Here is a 21,770-nt window from a genome sequence, read left to right as displayed (position 1 = left end):
AAGGGGCATACAAGTACCCATTGGAGGTGGACTCTGTACCATGAAAGCCAATCTGAGACAAAATGTGAGGAGGTTTTTATACTACCCTTTGAATCCCACATGGGTTTGAAATTTGCTATCAGTGAGCTTGTGTTCTTTTTGGTAATGGCCAAGGTCCTTAATGGCCTTCCAGATGAGGTGAATGGTCAGCCAGAAATACATTCCTATTCTTAGGACTATAGAGACTAGAGAGCTCTAAAAACTCTATAAGCTCTAGAAGTTTATAATAGCCTGTATTGGGAAAAAAAAAAATCAGTACACACAAAACCCTACTAAACCTGCAGACCATCCTGTTCAAGAAAGAGTTGTGGGGAGGAAATGGCGGGGAGTGAAGGTGGGGTGACATTGAAATGCACCAAGAAGCAAATGAAGTATTTGTACTGTTTCTTTTGCCCTAGATCGTTAGCACTGGATTCTTCCGAATGAAGAGTTTAATTGCTGTGTCTGAAGGAGGGGCATTGGAGGAAGAGGTGGTAGACACTTGGCAATTATAGGACTTGTGAAATAACCAAAGAGAATTGTCCTCCAGTCCTTCCCTTCCCTCCCCTCCCCTCCCCCTTCCCGCCCTCCCTTCCTTTCTCATTATTCTCTCCTTCCTTCCTTTCCTTCTCCAAACATTAACTAGACATTTACTTTGGTCCAGACGCTGGGCAGTGCTGGCGGTGAAAGATGATGCAGAAACACCTTCTTCCCCCAGAGAGTCCCCTGTCGAGGGGAGGGCTTATTCCTATTCCTCCATGGCAGAAACAGCTGAAAGCAGTGATTCTGGGTGTGTAAGGCAGGGTGCGGGGTAGGAAGGAGTGGGGCGGTGGGTATCTGCACTCTCTTGGGCCCTCCAACGGCCCTTCTAGTAGAACAGGTAGTGCAGCTGGATAACTAAGTAACTGGAAAGATCCCTTGGCCTAGAGTCAAGACCACCTTGTTCAAGTCTTGGTTCTTCCATTTATCAGTCTTGGGGAAAAGAGCTGAAATTTACTTATACTGTGTATGCTCAATAAAGATCAATAAAGATTGGTTGAATGTGTAAAGACAGCCCCAGTCAGAAGGCAAATATCATCTGGAAAGAGTTAGCTTAGCCAATCAATGACTACCTTAGCTTGAATTAGTTTGCAATTAGGTACACAATATCAGACAGACAGATTCTGAGGCAGGAAGGCAGAAAGGACATTTCAAGGCTTGGGGCTTTATCTTGGATGGGAAGTCATGGGCGAGGATCTGCTGGAAGGTGGGGTGGAGAGGCAGAGAGAGGAGAAAGAAGGTAGTTGGGTGGAAAGTCTTCCCTGTTTTTCCCAGTGGTTGCAGGTGTTCTGTGCTGGGTTTCCATAGCTACCACCTGCGGGGGGGGGGGGGGGGGCATTTATATTCAGCAAAACAGTTATTCATGAATTGTCTTGTTTACTTCTCAGCCACTAAACTGTTAGTTCCTTGAGGACAGGGGCCATGTCTTATTTACCTTTTAATCCTTAGCATTTAGCACAATGGAATGAGTGAAAGAAGGTATAAAAGTTGAAGAAAAACTTCATTGACTTAGTAATTTTGCCCAGGGGTCCCAGTTCTCTGAACAAAATAGCTTGAGCTAATAATGCCTATCATTGTTCCAGGTTTATAAGCAGAGAAACAGAGTAACAAAAGGTTAAGGAACTTGGTAGAAAAAACTTCAAAAGTAGAACAGGCATCAAAAGAGTTCCCACGCCTCTCATTAACTGATATTGTTTCTTAGTCGCACACAATAGAATTAATTAAAAAAAATCAGGTTCTATCTTGAGCTGAGGCAAGTGTTTTAAACTTTCCTTCTTTGCAAATAAAGCTCTGTTAGTTATTTTCAATGATCAGCTTTCTGATAAGAATTGAGGGGATGAATATAAAGTCATCACTTTGTAACTTGTATAGGGCATATCTGAAACAAACATATATACTGAGCCAGCTTTCTGAATGAATGGGAATCAGTGTTTTTCTCAAATTGCCAGGCCCTACCTCTAGGTAAAAAGCAAAATCTGCCCAGCTTCTGCAGTGTCCTACAGAACGTACCTCTCAGTAAAGACGACTCATGGTCTGCCCTCTTAGTGACCTGGTTGGGTTGACAGATTTCACACTGTTTAAGAACAGAGTGAGGAGTGTGCTGTTTGGAGGCTCTCCAGACCTATTCTTCAAAGTGTCAGAAAAATCACAACAGGGTGTAAAGTTCAGAAGTTCAGTTAAGTTTAAGGTCTTTCACCCCGGAAAGTTTTCATTCATTTTTTTTTTTTCTCTTTCTTGTCCCCCCCGCCCCCAATGCTGCAGTTGCAAATTTCCAAGCACGACTTGGTCAAAACCCACTCAAAATTATGCCAAGAATCTGCTTTGAAAGTTATACTGTCAAAATTTGCAGCCCTGGGAGGCTTAGATAATTCAAGAAGTATCTGATTTTCAGAACCATATTTCTAGTTATATTGAATTTCAGATTCTTTCAGGATCCCCAACTCTGAAATATTTTTCCTTGAAAAAAACCAAAGTTTCTGAAATTTGCTTTAAGAATACTTACTCTTTGGAAGTGATACCCATTGTGTGAGGCATGTAGTGAAGTGTTTAACAAGAATGTAACAAATATGTTTCTAAACAAAAAAGAAATATTTCTTCTTCATCAACTTTAAGCCAAAGAGAAATTTTACTGTTAACAAGCCATAAAACAATAAAATGTCTGAAATAATAATAACGTGGAATATTATAATAATAGCTTTAGAAGTCCTAGAGCTAATCTTTTAAGATACTTTATAACCAAAAGCCATTATTGATAAATAAAAAAACCCAAAGTGGATTAATAAATTACACCTTAGTAATGAAGAGCTTAAGAAACAACCCCAATAGGGCCATTGGATTTATGAGATCAGTGTGGGAGGCATTTGGGAAGTGTTTGGGGGCATTTTTGGTTGTTGTAATGATGGAAAGAGCCCAGCTGGAGAGTGGAAGGGATCCAGCAAAGGTAGATGGCCTGAAGTGTGTGGGATAGCTCCACACATCCAATGATGGTCCTGTATCTCATTCAGCTTTTATCAGCTGTTTGGGTATTCATGTAGGTGGAAAGCCTTTTTATAATGATCTGAACCTGGAACCTGACCCTCTTCCTCTGCTTTACATATAAACACAAAGCATTTTTTTGCACCATTTTAACTTTCCCTTTTCAGGAAAGCAACTGCTTTGCAAATTAAGGGAGGGATGTCATTTCGGCAGGGAGGGGTGGTAGACAGGATCTCCCAGGACTTGTTCTGTATCTTAGGAAACCACCAGAGTGGCAAGACTGCCTATGATATCTGATTGTGTCACCCACAGAACACACCCGTGACTGTCTGCATTAGTGGCTGTCACACTCTCAGTGATTCTGCATGGATGGGCGCCATGTGACTACTTCATGATGCCCTTTGGGGTGTTGGTGGGGGGCTTATGCCTAAGCATTTATGTGTTGAAACACAATTTAAGTCACAGACTGCTTTTGATTTCTGCTTTATAATACAGCTGGAACCTTAGATTGAGTTTTTGGGAACTTAAGTGAATAAGTAGGCTATGGATATCCTTTTAAGATAGTAAAAATATAAAAATATTTGCTGTAAAAAGGAGACACTGGAGCCGAGAGGGCTTAAAGCTATTCTATTAGATACAAACTTAGCTGATAAAGGTGGTGAAGTAACAGATTCCTGCCTGTAGCCTAGGAAGATCTTTACAAGAAGGCCGGATTTCCCGTGTGAGCCTTATTGCTCCAAGCGGGAACAAAGATCCGAGTTGCCACAAACTTAGTCATATACATGCCATTATTATGGTTTTTAGCACATCTGCCCACACCACTATTTACTTAATGTCTTTTTTTTAAACCAAACAAACTCACGTGTACTGACATAAATCTTTTGTAATTTTGGTACCGATAAAAACCAGATCAGACATGCTTATTACATTGTTTCCTAGTATGCATTAAAACAAATAGGTAACTATTAAGGTAAAAGAAAGAAGGTTTTGTTTGTTTGTTTGTTTGTTTGTTTTTGGTAACAAGAAGATAACCTGGTTCATCCTTCCATACACATAGTGCACTTTGGGAACCGGTGCTATGGAGGGTCTATAGTAAGGAAGATTGCTCACTTGGAAAACATGACTTAAAGGCAATTACCAAATAATATTGATAATCTTAACGAAGATACTCTTTACTAAACTCATTTGAAAAATGTCTTGTAACTGGGCAAAACCTTCAGCTGTTCTAAGCATGTCATGTGTAGTTTAACTTTGGTAAGAAGAGACTACATCATCTATAGCAGCAGGTCTTTTTGATTAACATGCTTTTTCACTCAACAAATATTTGTCAAACCCTTACTATGTGCAAAGCATTGTTCTAGGCACCAGGACAAGCAGTGAATAAAATAGAGTTGTTTTTTTTTTTTTTTAAAGATTTTATTTATTTATTTGACAGAGAGAGAGAGAGAGAGATCACAAGTAGGCAGAGAGGCAGAGAGGGGGGGAAGCAGCCTCCCTGCTGAGCAGAGAGCCTGATATGGGGCTCAATCCCAGGACCCTGGGATCATGACCTGAGCTGAAGGCAGAGGCTTAACCCACTGAGCCACCCACGTGCCCCCAAATAGAGTTTTTTTCATTGGGAACTTATATTTCATGAATGCAAGATGAGAATGAATGCAAAATTAATTTTCCTTTAGTCCCAAGAAGAAAATAGATAGGGCTACAGCATTAAACTCTAAATCAATCAGATGGCCTAAACTTGGCATGAGTGGATGCACACATGCTATCATTTGGCTTTTCATTTTGTTTGGCAAAGTAATTTTCATGTTTTTGTTTGTTTGTTTGTATAGCTTTTCTCACAATATACGATTTGGTTGATGCTTTGCCCTACTTCTTGGCCTCATTTAAAATTCCGCTCTACAATTTAAGGAATGGAATTTAGAATTTCCTGATACTTCAGCCCAAGTTTTCATTTTTCCTATGTAATTTAAAATTGTCCTTAAGTCACCTCGAGTCATACTTGTCTTTTCTTTCTTTCTTTTTTTTTTTAGATTTTATTTATTTGACAGACATAGAGAGAGAGAGAGAAAGAGAGAGAGAGAGAGTACGCACACAAGTAGGCAGAGCAGCAGGCAGAGGGAGAGGGAGAAGCAGGCTCTCTGCTAAGCAGGGAGCCCGACATGGGGCTCAATCCCAGGACCTTGGAGCTCATGACCTGAGCTTAACCAACTGAGCCACCCAGGTGCCCCTCGAGTCACACTTTTCTATTATTCATCCCATTATTATTGTTGGTTAATGGTTACCAGTGCTTTGTATCATTTAAAGGAGCGTCAGTTGTTCCTTCTCTTACATCTTCTCTATTTAAGAGACTTAGAAAATAATACCAAAGGTGATTTAAGGTGGTGAGAGCTATTTAATGGCTCAAAATACTCTGAGAGAACATTCCTGTCATAAGACTATGGTGACATGCCTTCCTATTAATTTCCATGTAGTGGGTGTTTCTTACTTATCCAGCTATGAATGTTCGATGAAGTTCATCCATTGTGTTACTCTTGTTAGTCATTTCCAAACAGCTGAAATAAAAAACCCAGTGCTTTAGATTATTTTCAAAATCTCGGGTGGCATGACTGGCCTTTATAGGTTCAGCTAATGGAAATTTTTAAAAATAAGAAAGCTGAACTCTTCTCCAAGATTGCTTTGACGTCCCAGTTAATAATTGCTGTTTAAAATAATTGGCTCTAAAGAATTCTAAGATTCTGAGAAGTCATGAGTCATTGAAGACAAACTAAGTTATACCCTCAAATAGCTTTTGTGTTAGGCATTTTGGTTATAGTAGAATTCTTTCAAAACAGGTTATCCATATTTGGCAATTCTGAGTTAAGAGAACATTTGACTGACCAGAAAAGGCTCGTCTTTCAATACATTAATCAACTCTTTTAAGAGATTTCCCTACATGTAGAACACTTTCAATACATATCAGTTTATTTTAGAGTTACCACGGCAGATTGTATATTGATATTGGCTTGAGATCCTGGACTTTTTATGTAAGAAATTTGAAATGGGATTGAGTCCTGAGACCAGTATATGTTGTTTTTATGAAGCATGTTGATAAAGAAGTCTTAATCTAAGGTAGAGAAGGTTGGACTAAAGGAGTTGATGTGACAGAGAATGCATTTTCATCGCAAAACCAGGAAAAATTGGCCGTGTTTCCAAAACTTAGTTTTAATATTAGCAAGAAGCAACCACTTGCTAATAATAAGCAAGATACAATGGTGAGAAAATGTTTTTATTTACTCACAAGCACTTAATAATTCTCCACTTTATTCTTTTTACAGAGTAAACAACAAACTGCCATTTAAGATGGTCCCTGTTCTTGCTCTAACCCATCCTTATTGTGTGTAGAGGTTCAGACTGGTTTTGACATTCATTCTCATTACCTTCCCTCCAGCCCGCCACTCCCTCCTTTCACCACTAAGCACTGACTCTAGGGTCTGAAGACACTCACTCTTTGAATGAATCCAGCATTTTCACACCACTGATCTTTATTTTGAATGTCCTTAAAAAAAACTCCACTTACAAAGATCTAATCATTGTCCAAGTGCCAATGCCAGTCACCTGATGAAGTCTTTCCCTAGAAGGTCCAGTGATCTCTTCATTAAAACTTCCTTGGCACCTGTCAGTTTATCTGGTGTTTATCTGAGTTGTGTGCCACCATTTCCCCCCAATTTTTTTTTTCCATCCTGTATCTCCTATAACTCATAGCTTTATATTTACTGAGCCACACAGTAGTGGCTCAGTAAATATAAATTGTTTGATCTAATTTAACTTTTCTTCTTTAAAAAAAAAAAAAAAAAAACAAGATTTATTCCAGGTCTCCCAAGGAGACTTCTGGCATAGATTTTTAGCTTTCTAGTCTACCAGAATTATCTCCAAATTAGAAAACAGAGCTATTGTGGTAAGGCACAAAATGAAAGAATGAGAAAAGAATAAGAAAAGAGATGCTGGCCTTTCCTTCGTCATATGGTGAGGATTGTCCACCCATAGTGAGTGAGAGGAGTGAGAGAGGGAAAGGGGATGAATGGCTTATCATCTATGCTAAGGGAAGTATTTTCTACTTCACTAATTTCTTGGCAACCTGGAAATGCTAAAAGTCTTTCCATTGCTGTTGGAACCAATGGGGAAAGATGAACAAGGAGAGAACACTACGCAGCCTCTGCCTAGAAGGAAATGAGCGACGGCCACAGCTGTCTTCACGCAAAGAATTGCCTCCTCTCCGTGGTAGTGGGGTGGGTATGTGGGACAGAGTAGAGTCCGTGGGAGACAGAGGTAAAACTTGTTTCCATGGCTAACCATTCCTTATAGACTGTATTATGCAAGGGCACACACACACACACACACACACACACACACACACACACACCACAGGAAAGAGAGGAGTCTCTGTTGTGAGATTATTTCCTTTTTTGCAGTTTTGTATCTCAGGGAGAGGTGAGATTGTGGGGTAGGACAGGAACAGTGATGGACTTTTCTATAATGGCTCACACAATGGGAAAAAGGGAAAGCAATGGCAGATGCTTAGCCAATAAAGGTGGGGCCAGGCCACCATGTTATGGCAGGAATTTCTCTTTCAGTGGTTCCACAGCTGTGGTACTTCTGATACCAAGGGCTGGTGGCCAGGGGGAGCACAGAATTTGTTCTCTGGGCAATAAATACACAACCATCAAGCTCAGAGGGTCCTCCAATGCCCAGTGTCCATGACACCCCACCTTGTGTCCTACTTCAGAGAGAAAGTAGAAGGCATTAGGTGGGAAATTCCTTACTTTTCTGCTACAAAACCTACAAAACTATGCAGACATTCTTTCCTTCTTTCTACTTGTTCTATTGGAAGAGGGGCTGCCTTTTCTTTCTCTCTCTCTCTCTTTCTTCCTTCCTTCGTTTCTCAGATTTTATTTCTTTATTTGAGAGAGAGAGTGTGCACGTACAAGAAAGCATGAGCGGGATGGGTGGGATGGGGAAGAGAGGGAGAACAGGCACCCCGCTGAGCAGGGATCCTGATGCGGGGCTGGACCCCAGAACCCTGGGATCATGGTTGCAGCCGAAGGCAGATGCTTAACTGACTGAGCCACCCAGGTGCCCGGAGCTGCCTCCTTTTCTAAGACCAGTCCTCCTGTCTCCATTACTCTTCAGGACCCTTTACTCCCAGTTGTGACTTTTCTGTCCCATAGGGCTTGTTGTTCTTTCTCAACTAGATCTTTCTCACCATAATTTCAGCATCCTCGAATGTCTTACAAACCAACCAACCAACCAACAACAACAACAACAACAAAAACAAGACCAAAAAAGCCTTCTCTCTCCCACATTCTCAACCACGGTTTTTTCTCTATTTTTCTCTATCACTTTATTTACAACCATACGTGGGAAAGCAACATGTCTGGCATTGTAGAGGGGGCTCAATAAAGATTTGTTGAAAGAGAAAGTCCCTGCAAGAATAGGAGAATGAAAAAGAGGATGCATCTTTCTTTTCTTCAACATAGGTTGAGAACTCCTTACTGTTATGTATCGTATACTTGTCAAAGCACATCTACATGTGACCATAGAGAAGGGAAATACAGATACCAGAGATAATAACAGTCCACCTTATTGAGAATTGATACCACGGTAGGTGCTGCGCTAGCACTACTCACTCAGTGCCCTTCATGCTAGCTCTGGGAGATATGCACTCTTCAGCTCTTCTTTCTCAGATCGGAAGGCAGGAGGACAGAGGGGTCTGGACAGACACTGCTGCCGGAATCCAAATCCAGACAACTCTTGGAGAACCAACGGCCCCCACTGCCAGGGGAAGGCCTTGGTTGATCCTTTCTTTCATTGCCAGGGTTAAAATTTATTATCTATATATAAGGTAAAGTTTAAATAAGGAAGGCCTGTGGTTGAGTGGAAAAACAGAATGTCAAAAGACCTGAATCCTGGACCTTAATGCTTTCAATACCTTGCCAAGAGTCACTTAGCATCTCTGTTTTCTTTTTGTTCTAATTTTTGGTTTTCGTTTTGTTTTGTTTTTTGTTTATAAACTGAGAAACCCGGCTAACAGACCTCTTGATTGCCTTCATTTAGAAGGTTTGTCAAAGGTAAAGTGCTGTTTGAACATGAATTAGAACTTGGATTTCATGCTTTTTGGAATAAATTTCCTCTTGAAATGACAAGGCATTATTGTGAAGTATCATACATACATAGCTTTTAGAAGTACCTAGCTTCATAATTTCCAATAATCTTTCCAAGGTGGTTTAGCAAATAAAGTTTTCTGGCCCATGGCTGCAGCTTTATTTTCTGTATCTTGGTATTACCTTATTTAGAAAAAAAATCCATTTTGGATTGATATTGCTTTTTCTTTTTAATAAAATCCCCTTTGTTCTGATTATAATAGGGATACATCGTATGGCAGAAAAAAATAGAATATCAGGAAGAAAGAAATAATAATCACCTTGAAACCACACCTGTTAAAACTTTAGTGTATTTTAAAAAACATAACCGACATCCTTAAGATCCTGCTTCTTTTCATTTAACATATCATCAACGTTTTGAGAAACTTTCTTTCAATTATGCACAGTTTGCGTGACAGGAAATAACCAACTCCCCCTTGAGAAAAATTAAAGCAACCGGTGGCAGCCTCAAATCTGACTTTGTCACAATAGCAATTCCATTTCCTTCTGCTTTAGGGAAGGCGTGCAAGTGTCCTCCGTGGTCACCACCACACCCTTCTCCTTCTTATCAAAGAATACAAGCTCAGATAATGAAACAGGCGACTTGTCGTTTGGCATCTTCTGCCAGAGCAGTAGGAATATATAGCTGAGAAGTTGCCAAATCTAGTGTTTTGATGTATGATTATATATCTTCTCACTAAGTTATAGAAATATTTGTTCCAAGATATTGAGGCATTTTTGTACCAAAAAGGAGAGAGTCTAAATGTACTAGAAAAAGAAAGTGACTATTATAATGTATGAAAAATATTTCATATGAGTAATTATATCTGCAACACAGAAAAGGAATGTATTGCATACATGTATTGCCTCTGACCATTAAAATTCAACTCTAAGAAGGAATTATAGTACACTATCGTTAAAAGCTTGTGCTTTTGGTATTTGGATTTTTGTGCTCTGGTATTTGGATTTTTGGGCTTTGAATTTCAGCTTACAAGTTATTTCTTGGGCGAGTTTCTTTTCTTTGAGCTTTAGTTTCTCTTCTGAAATAGTAGTGCCTAATTCCTAGGGATCTGGTTGGGATTAGATGCATTAATCTTGTGCAAAGCATGTAAAGCAGGGTCTAGAACCTAAGAGCTCCACACACATTATTATTATTATTATTATTATTATTATTATTATTATTATTATTACTATTTGCTATACTATGTGTGTGGCATAATTGACCTCTATCAGTGGTTCCCTAATACTCATGGAAGGTCCAGAGCCAGGCTTGCTGATTCAGGTAGCCTGGGGCGTTTTGAAATATGCTCTCCAAAGATTCAGGTTCAAAAAAGTTTGCAGTTACAGGGTGGTGGATTTTTCTTGGAGATGTGGTGGTTGCACAGAGGAGGGAATGAGTCATCATTCCCCTGGGAGGGTGCAAGCAGGCTTTGCAAAGGTCATAATGCTGGGAGAGGGCTTGAGTGGTGAATAGATACTTAGGAGAAGAAGTGGCTGGGTTGTGTGGGTGGTGTACTCAGCGGAGGAAGAAGATACATCCAAAATTCAACTACATCTACGGTGGACCTATTATAAGCAAGACAGGCTGCTGGACACACTGATCTCATCTACCTCTCCCCTCAACCCAGTGAGGCTGATGTTACCGTCTCCTTCCACAGGTGTGGACAGTGAGTAGTTTGGGCACTTTTCCCACACTCACAAGAGAAGTAGGATTCAAAGCCAGGTCTGACTTCAAAGCTCTTTGTCTTTCTGCCCACTTCCTCCATTAAGCATGGTTTAGAGTGCACACTTAGCAATGGGTGTGTGGTGTGTGTGGTGGGGCTCTGGGCTGGACAGTGATGGTGGGCCAGGCAAAGAAGCAGCCTGTGGTTAGGTGGGCAGAACCTTGGCTATTTCTGGTGTTTGCAGCAGCCCTCCTGTGCTTCTTGGCCTTCAGGAAACCTCTGGCCTTGGGGGGCCTTGACCAAGAGGGACTTCGCCCAAGAGGGACCTCCACCTGGCTTCCTTCAGCCTCGCCCTGGAATGGAGCACCTCCCATCTCAAAGGTGTGGGGGTGGCTCTTGTTAGGTGCCACTGTACTGGCCATTTCCCTTGGGGACTCTCCTCAGTAATTGCTGTCCTCCCTTCTTAGGTTACTCATGAGTAATAAACCACCCAGATGACCCAAGGCAATTTGGTTTGCTAGTTAAGAGAGAAAACCATCTTCTTGAGCTTGTGTGGGAACCCTGAGATCTCAGTTCGGAAACACACAAAAGATTCTGAGGCTGGAACACTTTCTCTTTTTTCACATGTAGAGTTAAATACAGACCCTTGGCAAGTCATTTAAATCTTCTAAGACTTTGAAGGTGGGGTAGCAGTGACACGACATAACCCCTCATTTTGTTTATTAATGAAGTCACAAGAGATAGGCTTGTGCTTCCTTCTGGGTGGGAGGTTGAATTTAATTTTGTTTCACAAACAACTCATTCTAACTGAGTGACTCATAGGATAACTTCAGTCAAAAGAAACTTAATTTACTCCTGCTTCCCTCTTGATTTTACTGTCTCTATAAATCCAAAGAAGCCGCTATATCAGAAAGACTGAGGAAGTCAGGGTTTTACTCACAGAAGTGCTGCAGTAGAAAATGGTCATTTCTCTGTGCTACATTCAAATGAGTTCGCAAACCCACTGGGCTCTGACATAAACAAATGTGTTTGTACTGACTAGAATCCATGGTGCGAGGTAGGGCAGTGTCTGAATCGTGGTGTCTAGTTTCTCACAGAGGTAAATAAATGGCTGGTAAGACTTCTTTGTGGGTTTTATTATCTGTAGTCTTACACTTCTAAATCAAGCTTATTAGACACTACAATTATAGGGTCTCTGGAATGAAGTCGTTGGTTTGGTGATACCTGTTCTGGTCCTATGGCTCATGGAGGATCATGATTCCCAAGTGGAACTTCCAGATCAGGCCTTTCTGATCTGCACCGCAGTCCCTTAGTTGCAGCTCTCTCTTGGACATTTCCCTTTCATTCTTGCAAACAACCTGTCCCTGAGCTCACTATCTTCTCCCAACTCACCCTCCAACTTTGTTCATGGTTGATCTCATCTCCAGTTCTTCAGGTGACCAGATCCACCCCAGGATTTCCTAGCATTCCGTATCATCAAGTTTTATCTCCTTGTCTCCATGTCGTCTCTGGATTTAGACCTTCTTTCTACTTCTGCCATAGTCTGCGATCACGTTTTTCTTGATTTACTGAGTCTGCCCCTCCTACATAGGAGTGTTAGTTAATTTTCTTAAATGCTATTTTATGCTGTCTATGTTTTTCTCAAAATTCTCTGGTGACCTTCCTTGCTTAATGAGTCAAGTTCAAGTTCTTTATCTTGGCATTCTAAGCCTTTTGCTTTTTCTCTAGTCAACATACTTTACTACTTTCTGGATCTTCTCCCACTTAATGACTTAATGTCTCCCATATGTCAGCTCAATCTCACTTTTAGGCAATTCCTTAACGAGAGGACACTCTATTTTATCTCTGAGGGTTCAGCACAAGACCATAAGCCTGCTTTTCCTGCTCAGAACACATCAGTAATCTCTGCTGCCTTTTGTCTCTGATTAGTTGTCTCTGTCAATTCTTTTAGAACTAGATTGCTTATGTTCTTGTATACTCCTTGTATAGTTTAACGTATGTGCATCTTGCCCATGTAGTGAGGTCTTTAAGGGTCAGGGAATATCTAAAAGTTTCCTTTTTTTTTTTTTTTTAAAGATTTTATTTATTTATTTGACAGAGAGAAATCACAAGTAGTCGGAGAGTCAGGCAGAGAGAGAGAGGGAAGCAGGCTCCCTGCTGAGCAGAGAGCCCGATGCGGAACTCGATCCCAGGACCCTGAGATCATGACCTGAGCCGAAGGCAGTGGCTTAACCCACTGAGCCACCCAGGCGCCCCCTAAAAGTTTCCTTTTGAGCACTCAGAATCCTCAGCCCAGGTATAGGATGTAGTAAGTGCCACCCTGCTATCCACTGTCCTTGTTGACTTGAAAGGAATTGTTCAGATATTGCGGGGTCTTTGGCAGACTCCTGTCCCACGGCTGTCGGAGACAGGAGCTATCCCAGCTGTGTGGTTACCGGTGTGGCTCAGGACACCTTGGCTTCATGGCTTGCTTTGCATAAAGTAGATGTTCTATTCGTTGAATGAATGAATGACAACTCAGAGGAAATACTGGGCTCCCTATTTTGATTTTCCATTTTTTATCAATCATATACAAAATAATAAATCTATTAAACAATGTCAGCCAGGCTAACAAAAGGCAGTGGCTAGTTTCAGTTTTAGCTTTAGAAGGCAAAACCTTTCTATTTCATTGTGGATTTCCCCAGAAAGTCAGGTGCATTGAATGATCTCTCCTGACTTCTTTGTTTGGCTCCTACTTGAATACCTCATCTTCCAATGAAATTTATATCTAGTTGAGTAGAATTGTTGATGACTCCTTCCTAGTTCCTTGGGTCTTGAAGCACGTTTCAGAAGGACTGTAAAAATGCTGGCCTTACTGTGCAGTCCTCTTTCACTTCACTGTTGCTCTAAAGCTGTTCCTCTCTAATTCCTCTAGAACGCCTTCCCTATTTTCCCAAGACTGAGTTAACCGTTCCCTTCCCCAAAGTTAATCATGCTCTCCTCTGAATCCTGTATACACAAACATGTTTCTCATACTATGTATACTTTTAGTATACACGCATGTATTATTAAATGTATCAGAACACATCAGAATGTATAGGTTTATGTCTCTATAAGTTCCTCAAAGACTGTGGCTGTGTCTCATTTATCTTTGTATCTCTAGCACCTGGCTCACTGCCTAACGTCGGGAGGTACTCCATCAACGATTACTGGTGAGTAGTGACAGGGAGTGAGTAAAACAGTGAGGCTGACATCAGTTGTGTCTTCTGCAATGCAGTGGCATTTCGGTGGCTAACCATCCTACTGGTCTGGCATTTCTGCGTGTGGAGTGCTGGGGAGCTTGTAGCCACAGACCCTGGGTGCACATCATGGAGCATGACCCCCTTGAGTTAGAAAGGAACCACGACTACAGTCAGAGTCTTGTCTTGTCTTTCTTTTAGGAGTTCTTGTAGTTCTTCTAGACAACTATTAAACTTTGAAATTTTGGAGTGTTACTCTGGTGCTCACAAGAAGTCTGAGCTTTTCCCAGCTGACATCTCCCTTCTCTGCTTGTAGAGCATGGGAACCTGAACTTCGGGGGGAATACTGGATATCATCTGAACATGACTTCTTTCCAAACATCCCATAACATTTTTTAAAGGATGTTTTATTTTCTCTTTTTCAGTTGAGACATAATTGACATGTAATATTGTATAAGTTTAAGTGTATAAGGTATTTGATTTGATACATTTATATATTGCTGTATGATTACCACAGTGTTAGCTAACACCTCTGTTAGGTCATATAATTACCATTTAATTATTGTGGTGAGAATAATTAAGATGTAGTCTCCTAACAACTTTGAAGTGTATAATGCAGTACTGCTGACTATAATCACTGTGCTGTGCTTTGGATTTCCCGAACTTATCCATCAGTTGCAAGTTTACACCCTCAAAAACATCTCACCCTGGAACATTTTAATTTAAGCCCTTTACATTTTGTGTGATTCTCATAGGTAACATTAAGAGTCACCTTTAAGAAGATGGCTGAAAGGCTCTCACCATCTGCTAGGAATTCTTTCTTAGAAAACTGAGTTTGTAAGCAAATTGTCCCTCTTTAAGAGGGGGGCATCCCTTAGTACCAGATGGTTTGTAACATGCTGGGTAGCTTTTGTTGATGGTTCTTCTGTGAACGTATTTTATATTTCTGCAGGGTGTAATGTTTTAGATGTCAGCTTTTATTTTTTTATTCATTTATTTTCAAAGATTTTATTTATTTGATAGAGAGAGAGAGAGTGAGAGCACCAGCTGGGGGGAAGGGGAAGAGGGAGAGGGAGAGGAAGACTCCCTGCAGAGCAGGGAACCTACAGGGCTGGATTCCAGGAGGCTGGGATCATGACCTCAGCCGAAGGCAGGCACTTAACTGCCTGAGCCACCAGGGTACCCTTTGATGGCAGCTTGTTTTTAAAAGATTTTATTTATTTATTTGAGAGAGAGAGACAGTGAGAGAGAGCATGAGCAAGGAGAAGGTCAGAGAGAGAAGCAGACTCCCCATGGAGCTGGGAGCCTGATGCAGGACTCGATTCCGGGGCTCCGGGATCCTGACCTGAGCCGAAGGCAGTCGTCCAACCAACTGAGCCACCCAGGCATCCCTGATGGCAGCTTTTAAAAAAGTCTTTGAAACTCTGAGTCACTTCTCCTCCATAATAATAAAGAATAATATATATTTTTAAATTATATATTTATATATTAATCACATTATATATTTATATATTATTTTATGTTTACATAAAATTTTGTCTAATTATGTATTATATAATATATGTATTATATGTATAAATGTATGTCTAATGTATATGTATGTATAATACATATGTATAAATATGCATTATGTAGTATAATTATAATATATCAAACACATATATATTCATATATATGAATAAATGGTATTTATTAGTTCTATTTCAACAATAATGAGCAAAGGAAAATCTTTTTTGTAGCTCTATTAAAATTACCTCATGCTTGTGGAGTTAAAACGGCCCTGGAGAAGCAGATCTGGAGGAATAGAACTTTAAAGATCAAGATTAGCAAATTAGCCAACAGGAAACGCCAAAGAGCCAATTAATCTCCTCCTCCTGCAAAGACCGTAGCTGCCCTGGGGCTCCAGGCTCTCTGAGGCAGCTGAAATGTGCCTCCCTAAAACTTCCTGCTGAAGCTGCCTCATTCCTTCAAGCTCCACAGTCTCTGGGAGTGTTTGCTTTGTATGTCACTTCCTTTGCCGAGCGAGTGTGGAAGTCATTGTGTTGCTCCGAAATGGTTGCCATGGGAACATCTCCACCTAGTCATTATCTACTCAGCCTACTGATTACATTAAACCTGGAGACAGAGAGGTACAAGGGCACTGTAGCCACCTGTTCAGGAGAAAACTGGAGCGCTTATGCGACATTTTTGCCTCTGTGGCCACACATTTCTCAGAACATTGTCTCCGTTTTCCTCCAGAGTTAGGGAATGACATAAATTTGTAGGACAGTGGCATTGGGATAACTTGAGTCCTTACATTCCCATTCGTCCTGCCCTCCTCCGGGTCCCCATTTTCGTATCTCACACAGAATAAAAATAATTGTCATTCTTTTCTCTCCCTCTCTTCTGCCCCTCCATGCTTAGGCGTAAGGATAATCCTCTTCTTTAAAGGTCTATGATTCCTGAGCCCGCACAATGGTGCTGAAGCTACATTTTTTCTTCTTATCTAGAGAAGCTTCTCAAAATTCACACAAATGCCTCTTTTCTAAATTATATGAAATATAAACAGTAAATGAAACTGGCTGTCAACAGGTAACTTTATCTGACATATTTCTCAAATAAGGATGCGTCTCTTATGAGGAGGGTTTCAGATCTTTATTCCTGGATTGAAAGTGACATTTAAGAGGTGTTGTCTTGAAGTAAATTGTTTTGATAGGAAAAACTTTAAAAAACTATTGGCCTTGTAATTATTGTCTAAACCAGAATACTTAGGGAATGAAAATGGCATTAATAAGTTTGCCTAGGCAACAGGTACAGATTTGACCCCTTATATGTAGACAAGTACATAGGCATGGTAGTACCATGTCTTCAAAAAATAGGGGGAAAGAGATACCTCTTCCGGAACAATGTTTGTTCAGTTGGAAATTGTAACTGAGGAATTTAAAATCTGAATGAGCAAGGAAGTTCCCTTTCTGTTTACACTTCTATCTCGAGTAAGTTAAGTCAATGTGAGTCCATTCTTGAAAGTAAAGTGATGGCACTGGGGATTGGGGAAAAAGATGACATTAATGAAGGAAAATAGACCAGGGTGAATGTACCTATGAAGATGTCATAAACTTTTAACTTTGTTTAAAAAACTGACTTAAGGGTTAGTCACTCTTTTCTGTTAAGGGTCATACAGTTAAGTGTTTTTTGGCTTTGTGGGTCATATGGTCTTTGTTGGAAAGAAGATGTAGATGATATGTAAATGAAGGGCATGGCTGTTTGCCAATAAAATCTTATTTATGAGACAGGGATGGGTGGGAGCATAGATTACTGCATTGGTTTTCATTGGCTCATTCTCATTCTAGTTATCTGTTTTAATGTCTACAAGTTTTGTTCTGACAGAAACATATTTTAGATACTAATTCTGACATCTTTGTGTTCTACTATGGCAGGTTGGGGCAGTAGTTGAGAGGGCCAATGAAGAAGTGCAATGGACCTTACTATTCAATGTACATTTTTGTTAGTCATATTCCAGCCATTCAAGACATATGCTGAAGTGGGGGGTAGAAGGTGAACTTCCTGACACATTTTGGACAGGGAGTGGCAGCCACATGGATTTCACTAAGCGTTTTAGAAGAAGAGCAGCTGGGATGCAGACATAGGGGAGAGAGGCTCTGGTGATTTGGTTATTACTATAAATGGTCTTTAAAAAAAAAAAAAATCCTACCCGGATTCTAGCTTGGGAGAGTGGGGAAAACCGCAAGCACCTGAGGAAAATAAAGTCTTCAGTCTCTGCCTATACTTGAAAAAAAATGACCAACAAGGAAGGTAAATGATACAGCAAATCACTTTAAACTAGTCCAGTACTTACTGTGTAGAACTGGAATCAGTTGGTAAAAATAAATTTTTAGAAGAAAGTCTTAAAATGTTCCTTTGGAGTTTATCTTTCTCTTTTTATAGAATTATACTTAAAATGTTTCCTTTTAGGCAGGAAGCATATGTTAACAAACTCAGGCAGGCAAATCTCAACAAGAACAAGAACGACATTAAAGAGAATTAAATAGTATCTCTATTTAAATATTCTATCGTAAGTCACTATATGGAACACAGATAGACACACGCCTGCTGCTACCTGGTGACAAGCTGCTGTAATTGCAGGCTAATCTAGAAACTGGAGAGTGACCACAGTCATGTTATTGATTCGGTTTTCAACTCTCTAACCAGGTACAGCAGGCATTTGACAAATGAATGGAAAGTACCACAGACAAGGAAAAATCTCAGAGGGTTTCAGTCCTATCTGAGCTGTTGAGCAAAATATAGGGGATGACAGATGTCATAATCATTTAATATAATCTTTTTGGGGGATCTTTTGATCTAATTGGTAACAAATGTAAGTGAGAAGTCAGGTCTTTGAGATCTCGTAGTCTATTTAGGGATACGTTTTATACATCTAGGAAAGAAATTGAGTCCACCATAAAGCAAAATACAATGAAGGCAAATAGATATTGTTTTAGCATGTTTTACTGATAAAGAGACATAAGTGAAGGGATTATCTAGAGTAGAGTGTTGAGAAGAGGAGAAAGTGGATTTCCAAATGGAGGGCCAACACTGTCACTTAATGTGTGGAAGGTCATGAGTAATAGTTGGAGTGAAATGGGAGTGGAGGAGAAGAGAACATCTCATACCAAGGGAAGGAGGCCAGCGTGAGTCTTGGCACTAGGAAGTTTCTGGAGGACCTACAGAAGATGGGTAGCAGGATGGCACCTGTTTGTAAGTGATTTGTAATATAGTGAAATATTATCTGCATTAGTTTTCTGTTTAAATTTTTTATATTTTTTCATTTTTTAATGTTATAAAACCAAAAAAACTAATTGTAAAAAACCCAAAATCCAAGTGTTACAGAAACCTATGATGTAGACAATGAAATACTCCATAACCCCACTTACAAAGATAACTGCTATTAGCTGATGTTGCTTATTAATAGTAGCATAATTTAGAAACAGATTATATCATTTGGAACCTTGAAATTATAAAGAGAAGTTTCTCCTATTTTCCTAATTCATCTGTGCCTCATACCGGAAACCATGATATAACATCTCATCTAATATTGAGAGAGGCTTTTTTGGTTTTCTCCATCTCACACTTAGTAGGTGAAGCCATTGGAGAGCCCTGGTGTCTGTGAGACAGTGAAATAAATAAACCCTTTACTCATCCCTATCTTGCTTGGTGGAACCATATCCCTGGCAACTGGAAATCAGTATAGTCTAGAGACTGTCAAAGGGGCAACTTCCATGGATGGCTGGAACAGCCTAGTGGAGGTCATAAGGAAACTTAAGAGACACCATCAGAGCTCTGCACTATACCCCCCAATATATCCAATATTGCATTGGTTTGGCAAATCAATTATGTCTTCTACAATGTATTTTTGGGGGCCGTGTTGGGGAGGTTATCTCTAGTATGGAAACGTTGCTCCAAATCTCTGTATCCCAGAAAGAGCTGAGAAAATAGATATTGTACATCGATAGGGAAGTTTAATGAGCTAGAAGATCATAAACATTTCCATCCCCTACTGAGCTTTTGAGGATTTAAAGATAGCAAGTTTTGACTCTCTTAGTAATTTTTAGGGGTTAAGGTAAATCGGATTACCTCTTCTGCTGAACTTGTTTATTCCAAAGGAAAGTAATACAATGTAGTTGCAACCCAACACTTCAAAATTTATGGATGGGAAGTGACATGAGAACCAAACACTGAAAACCTTGGAGCAAACTGAAAGTTATCCACTTTCTACTTCCACCGGCCTCTCTAAGTCCAAAGTGCTGGATGGTTGCCATAGTTAGAAGACATGAAATAAGGTGGAGAGACTAGTCACTGGTCTGGGTTTCCAAAGGAATTTGAGATTAACAGAGTTATGAACTGGAGGTTGAGAAAAACTCCAAATAAGGAGAAGTATATGAAGGGGAAAGGTAGAAACGAATGACTTTCTGAGGTATTCATAATGGAGGAAGCAGCAAGTCCAGACTTCTAGGGTTCTGCCATGGTGAAGAGTATTACTGGAAACATGAGAATGGATCTCAGGGACCTTGATTAGATAAAGAAGGGAGAATGACACAACAGATAGTTACTAAGGGCAGCGGCATAATAGGTTCCCCTGTGGAGTTTTAGCAATGAAATAGAATCTCATCTGGTTGAGTCCAGGATGATGGTGGAAAGAATGTGCTGGATAATGAAAGGGATAAGCTTCCTTGTATAGGGCTTCACAGTTTTTAAGACTTACATTTTTATTTTAATTTTTCCCACTTTATTGAAGTTTATTTTTTTTCTTTTCAAATTTTTATTTAAATTCTAGTTAGGTAACATAAGACTTACATTGTTAAAGCTGACCTGATCTCATTTGATCCTCACTAAAGCTGAGGCAGGTAGGCTGGGTCAGAATTACATCACTAGGGAGGAAATCTAAAGACAAAGGGTTAAGTTCCATTTGGGAGGCGAGACAGAGAGGAAGGAAGGCAGACCTCGGAGGGTTTTGAAGTTCAGAGGGAAGTAAGTTTTCTTTTTTTTTTTTTTTTTAAGGAAACATTTGTTCCTTTCCAGGTACACTTGATTACTCACTGTTAAGTAGGCGGAAGTCAATGAATGGGTAGGAGCCACGGCGTTCAGCAGGAACCCCCGTCTGACCCCTTAGACGTACATCTCCTGAAAAACAGAAAATCCAAACAAATGTTTGAAAACATTGCCAAGTATATTCACTTTTCCACTTATGTCACTGGAACCAACACCAAATGTCAGGAGGAAAATGATTTCCATTCACCTTGCATAATAGAGAGCTATGTGAGAAGGGATTTTTTTTTTTTAAGATTATTTATTTATTTATTTGATAGACAGAGATCACAAGTAGGCAGAGGGGCAGGCAGAGAGAGAGAGAGGAGGAAGCAAGCTCTCACTGAGCAGAGAGCCCGATGCAGGGCTTGATCCCAGGACCCTGAGATCATGACCTGCGCTGAAAGCAGAGGCTTAACCCTCTGAGCCACCCAGGCACCCCCGAGAAGGGATATTTAATGAATGCTGAGTGTAATGAACTTGGCAATCTCTTATGAGCGAAGCAGCACTCTGCTCCCTTTTAGATCTGCCTAGAAGATGGATCTGTGAAAACCATAGGAATTTACAAAATGTCCATTGTCTGAGGGCCACAAAGATGAGGCATCTGAATTGGGAAGGACGAATGGTGTTCTGGGATTATAGCTTTTATTCTTATTAACATGTTTAATTGCCCAGTGTTATTCTCTTGGTTCTAGCACAGTTGCCTTCTCACTGGTGTCTACCATCCTGTTGTCTAGGCCGTATCATGGATCTGCTTTAGAACCCGCTCAGTGAAGGCCCATCCTGCTCCAGGTAGTTTGGATACTTCGCCTCCCTTGGACATAACAGTTGCTAGGGTTTGTAGAACTTATTTTTTTGTAGGTTTTCTTTAATGTCTGCATTCACTTTCCTTTGTGATGTGTCTTCTGCCTTCCCGATCAAGGGCATTGACTTTAGTACGAAACAGACTCGGGGTCAACCTTAGCTCAGACACCTGTTACCTGTACGATCTTGGGAAATTTATTTCTCTTAGCCTCAGTTGCCTCCTTTTAAAGTGTCATTGGTTGAAGAATCTAAAATAACACTTGCAGTCTTGCCATAAATGCTGGGTTTACTTTTTTCTCAACTCCTGAAAAGCA

General features: G+C 40.2%; 1 protein-coding gene across 3 annotated transcripts in view; it reads right to left on the bottom strand.

Moving 5' to 3' along the window:
• The window catches only part of PDE7B (phosphodiesterase 7B), a 311,440-nt gene that overhangs the window by 54,038 nt on the left and 235,632 nt on the right, over window positions 1-21,770 (bottom strand). For all 3 annotated transcript variants that reach the window (XM_059400779.1, XM_059400780.1, XM_059400781.1), the window contains one exon: window positions 20,665-20,748. In XM_059400779.1, the coding sequence (XP_059256762.1) occupies window positions 20,665-20,748 (84 nt within the window). The remainder of the gene's footprint in view (window positions 1-20,664; window positions 20,749-21,770) is intronic.

This window comes from Mustela nigripes, chromosome 5, assembly GCF_022355385.1.
Source record: "Mustela nigripes isolate SB6536 chromosome 5, MUSNIG.SB6536, whole genome shotgun sequence".
Lineage (NCBI taxonomy): Eukaryota > Metazoa > Chordata > Mammalia > Carnivora > Mustelidae > Mustela > Mustela nigripes.
This window is presented reverse-complemented; position numbering and strand designations above follow the sequence as displayed.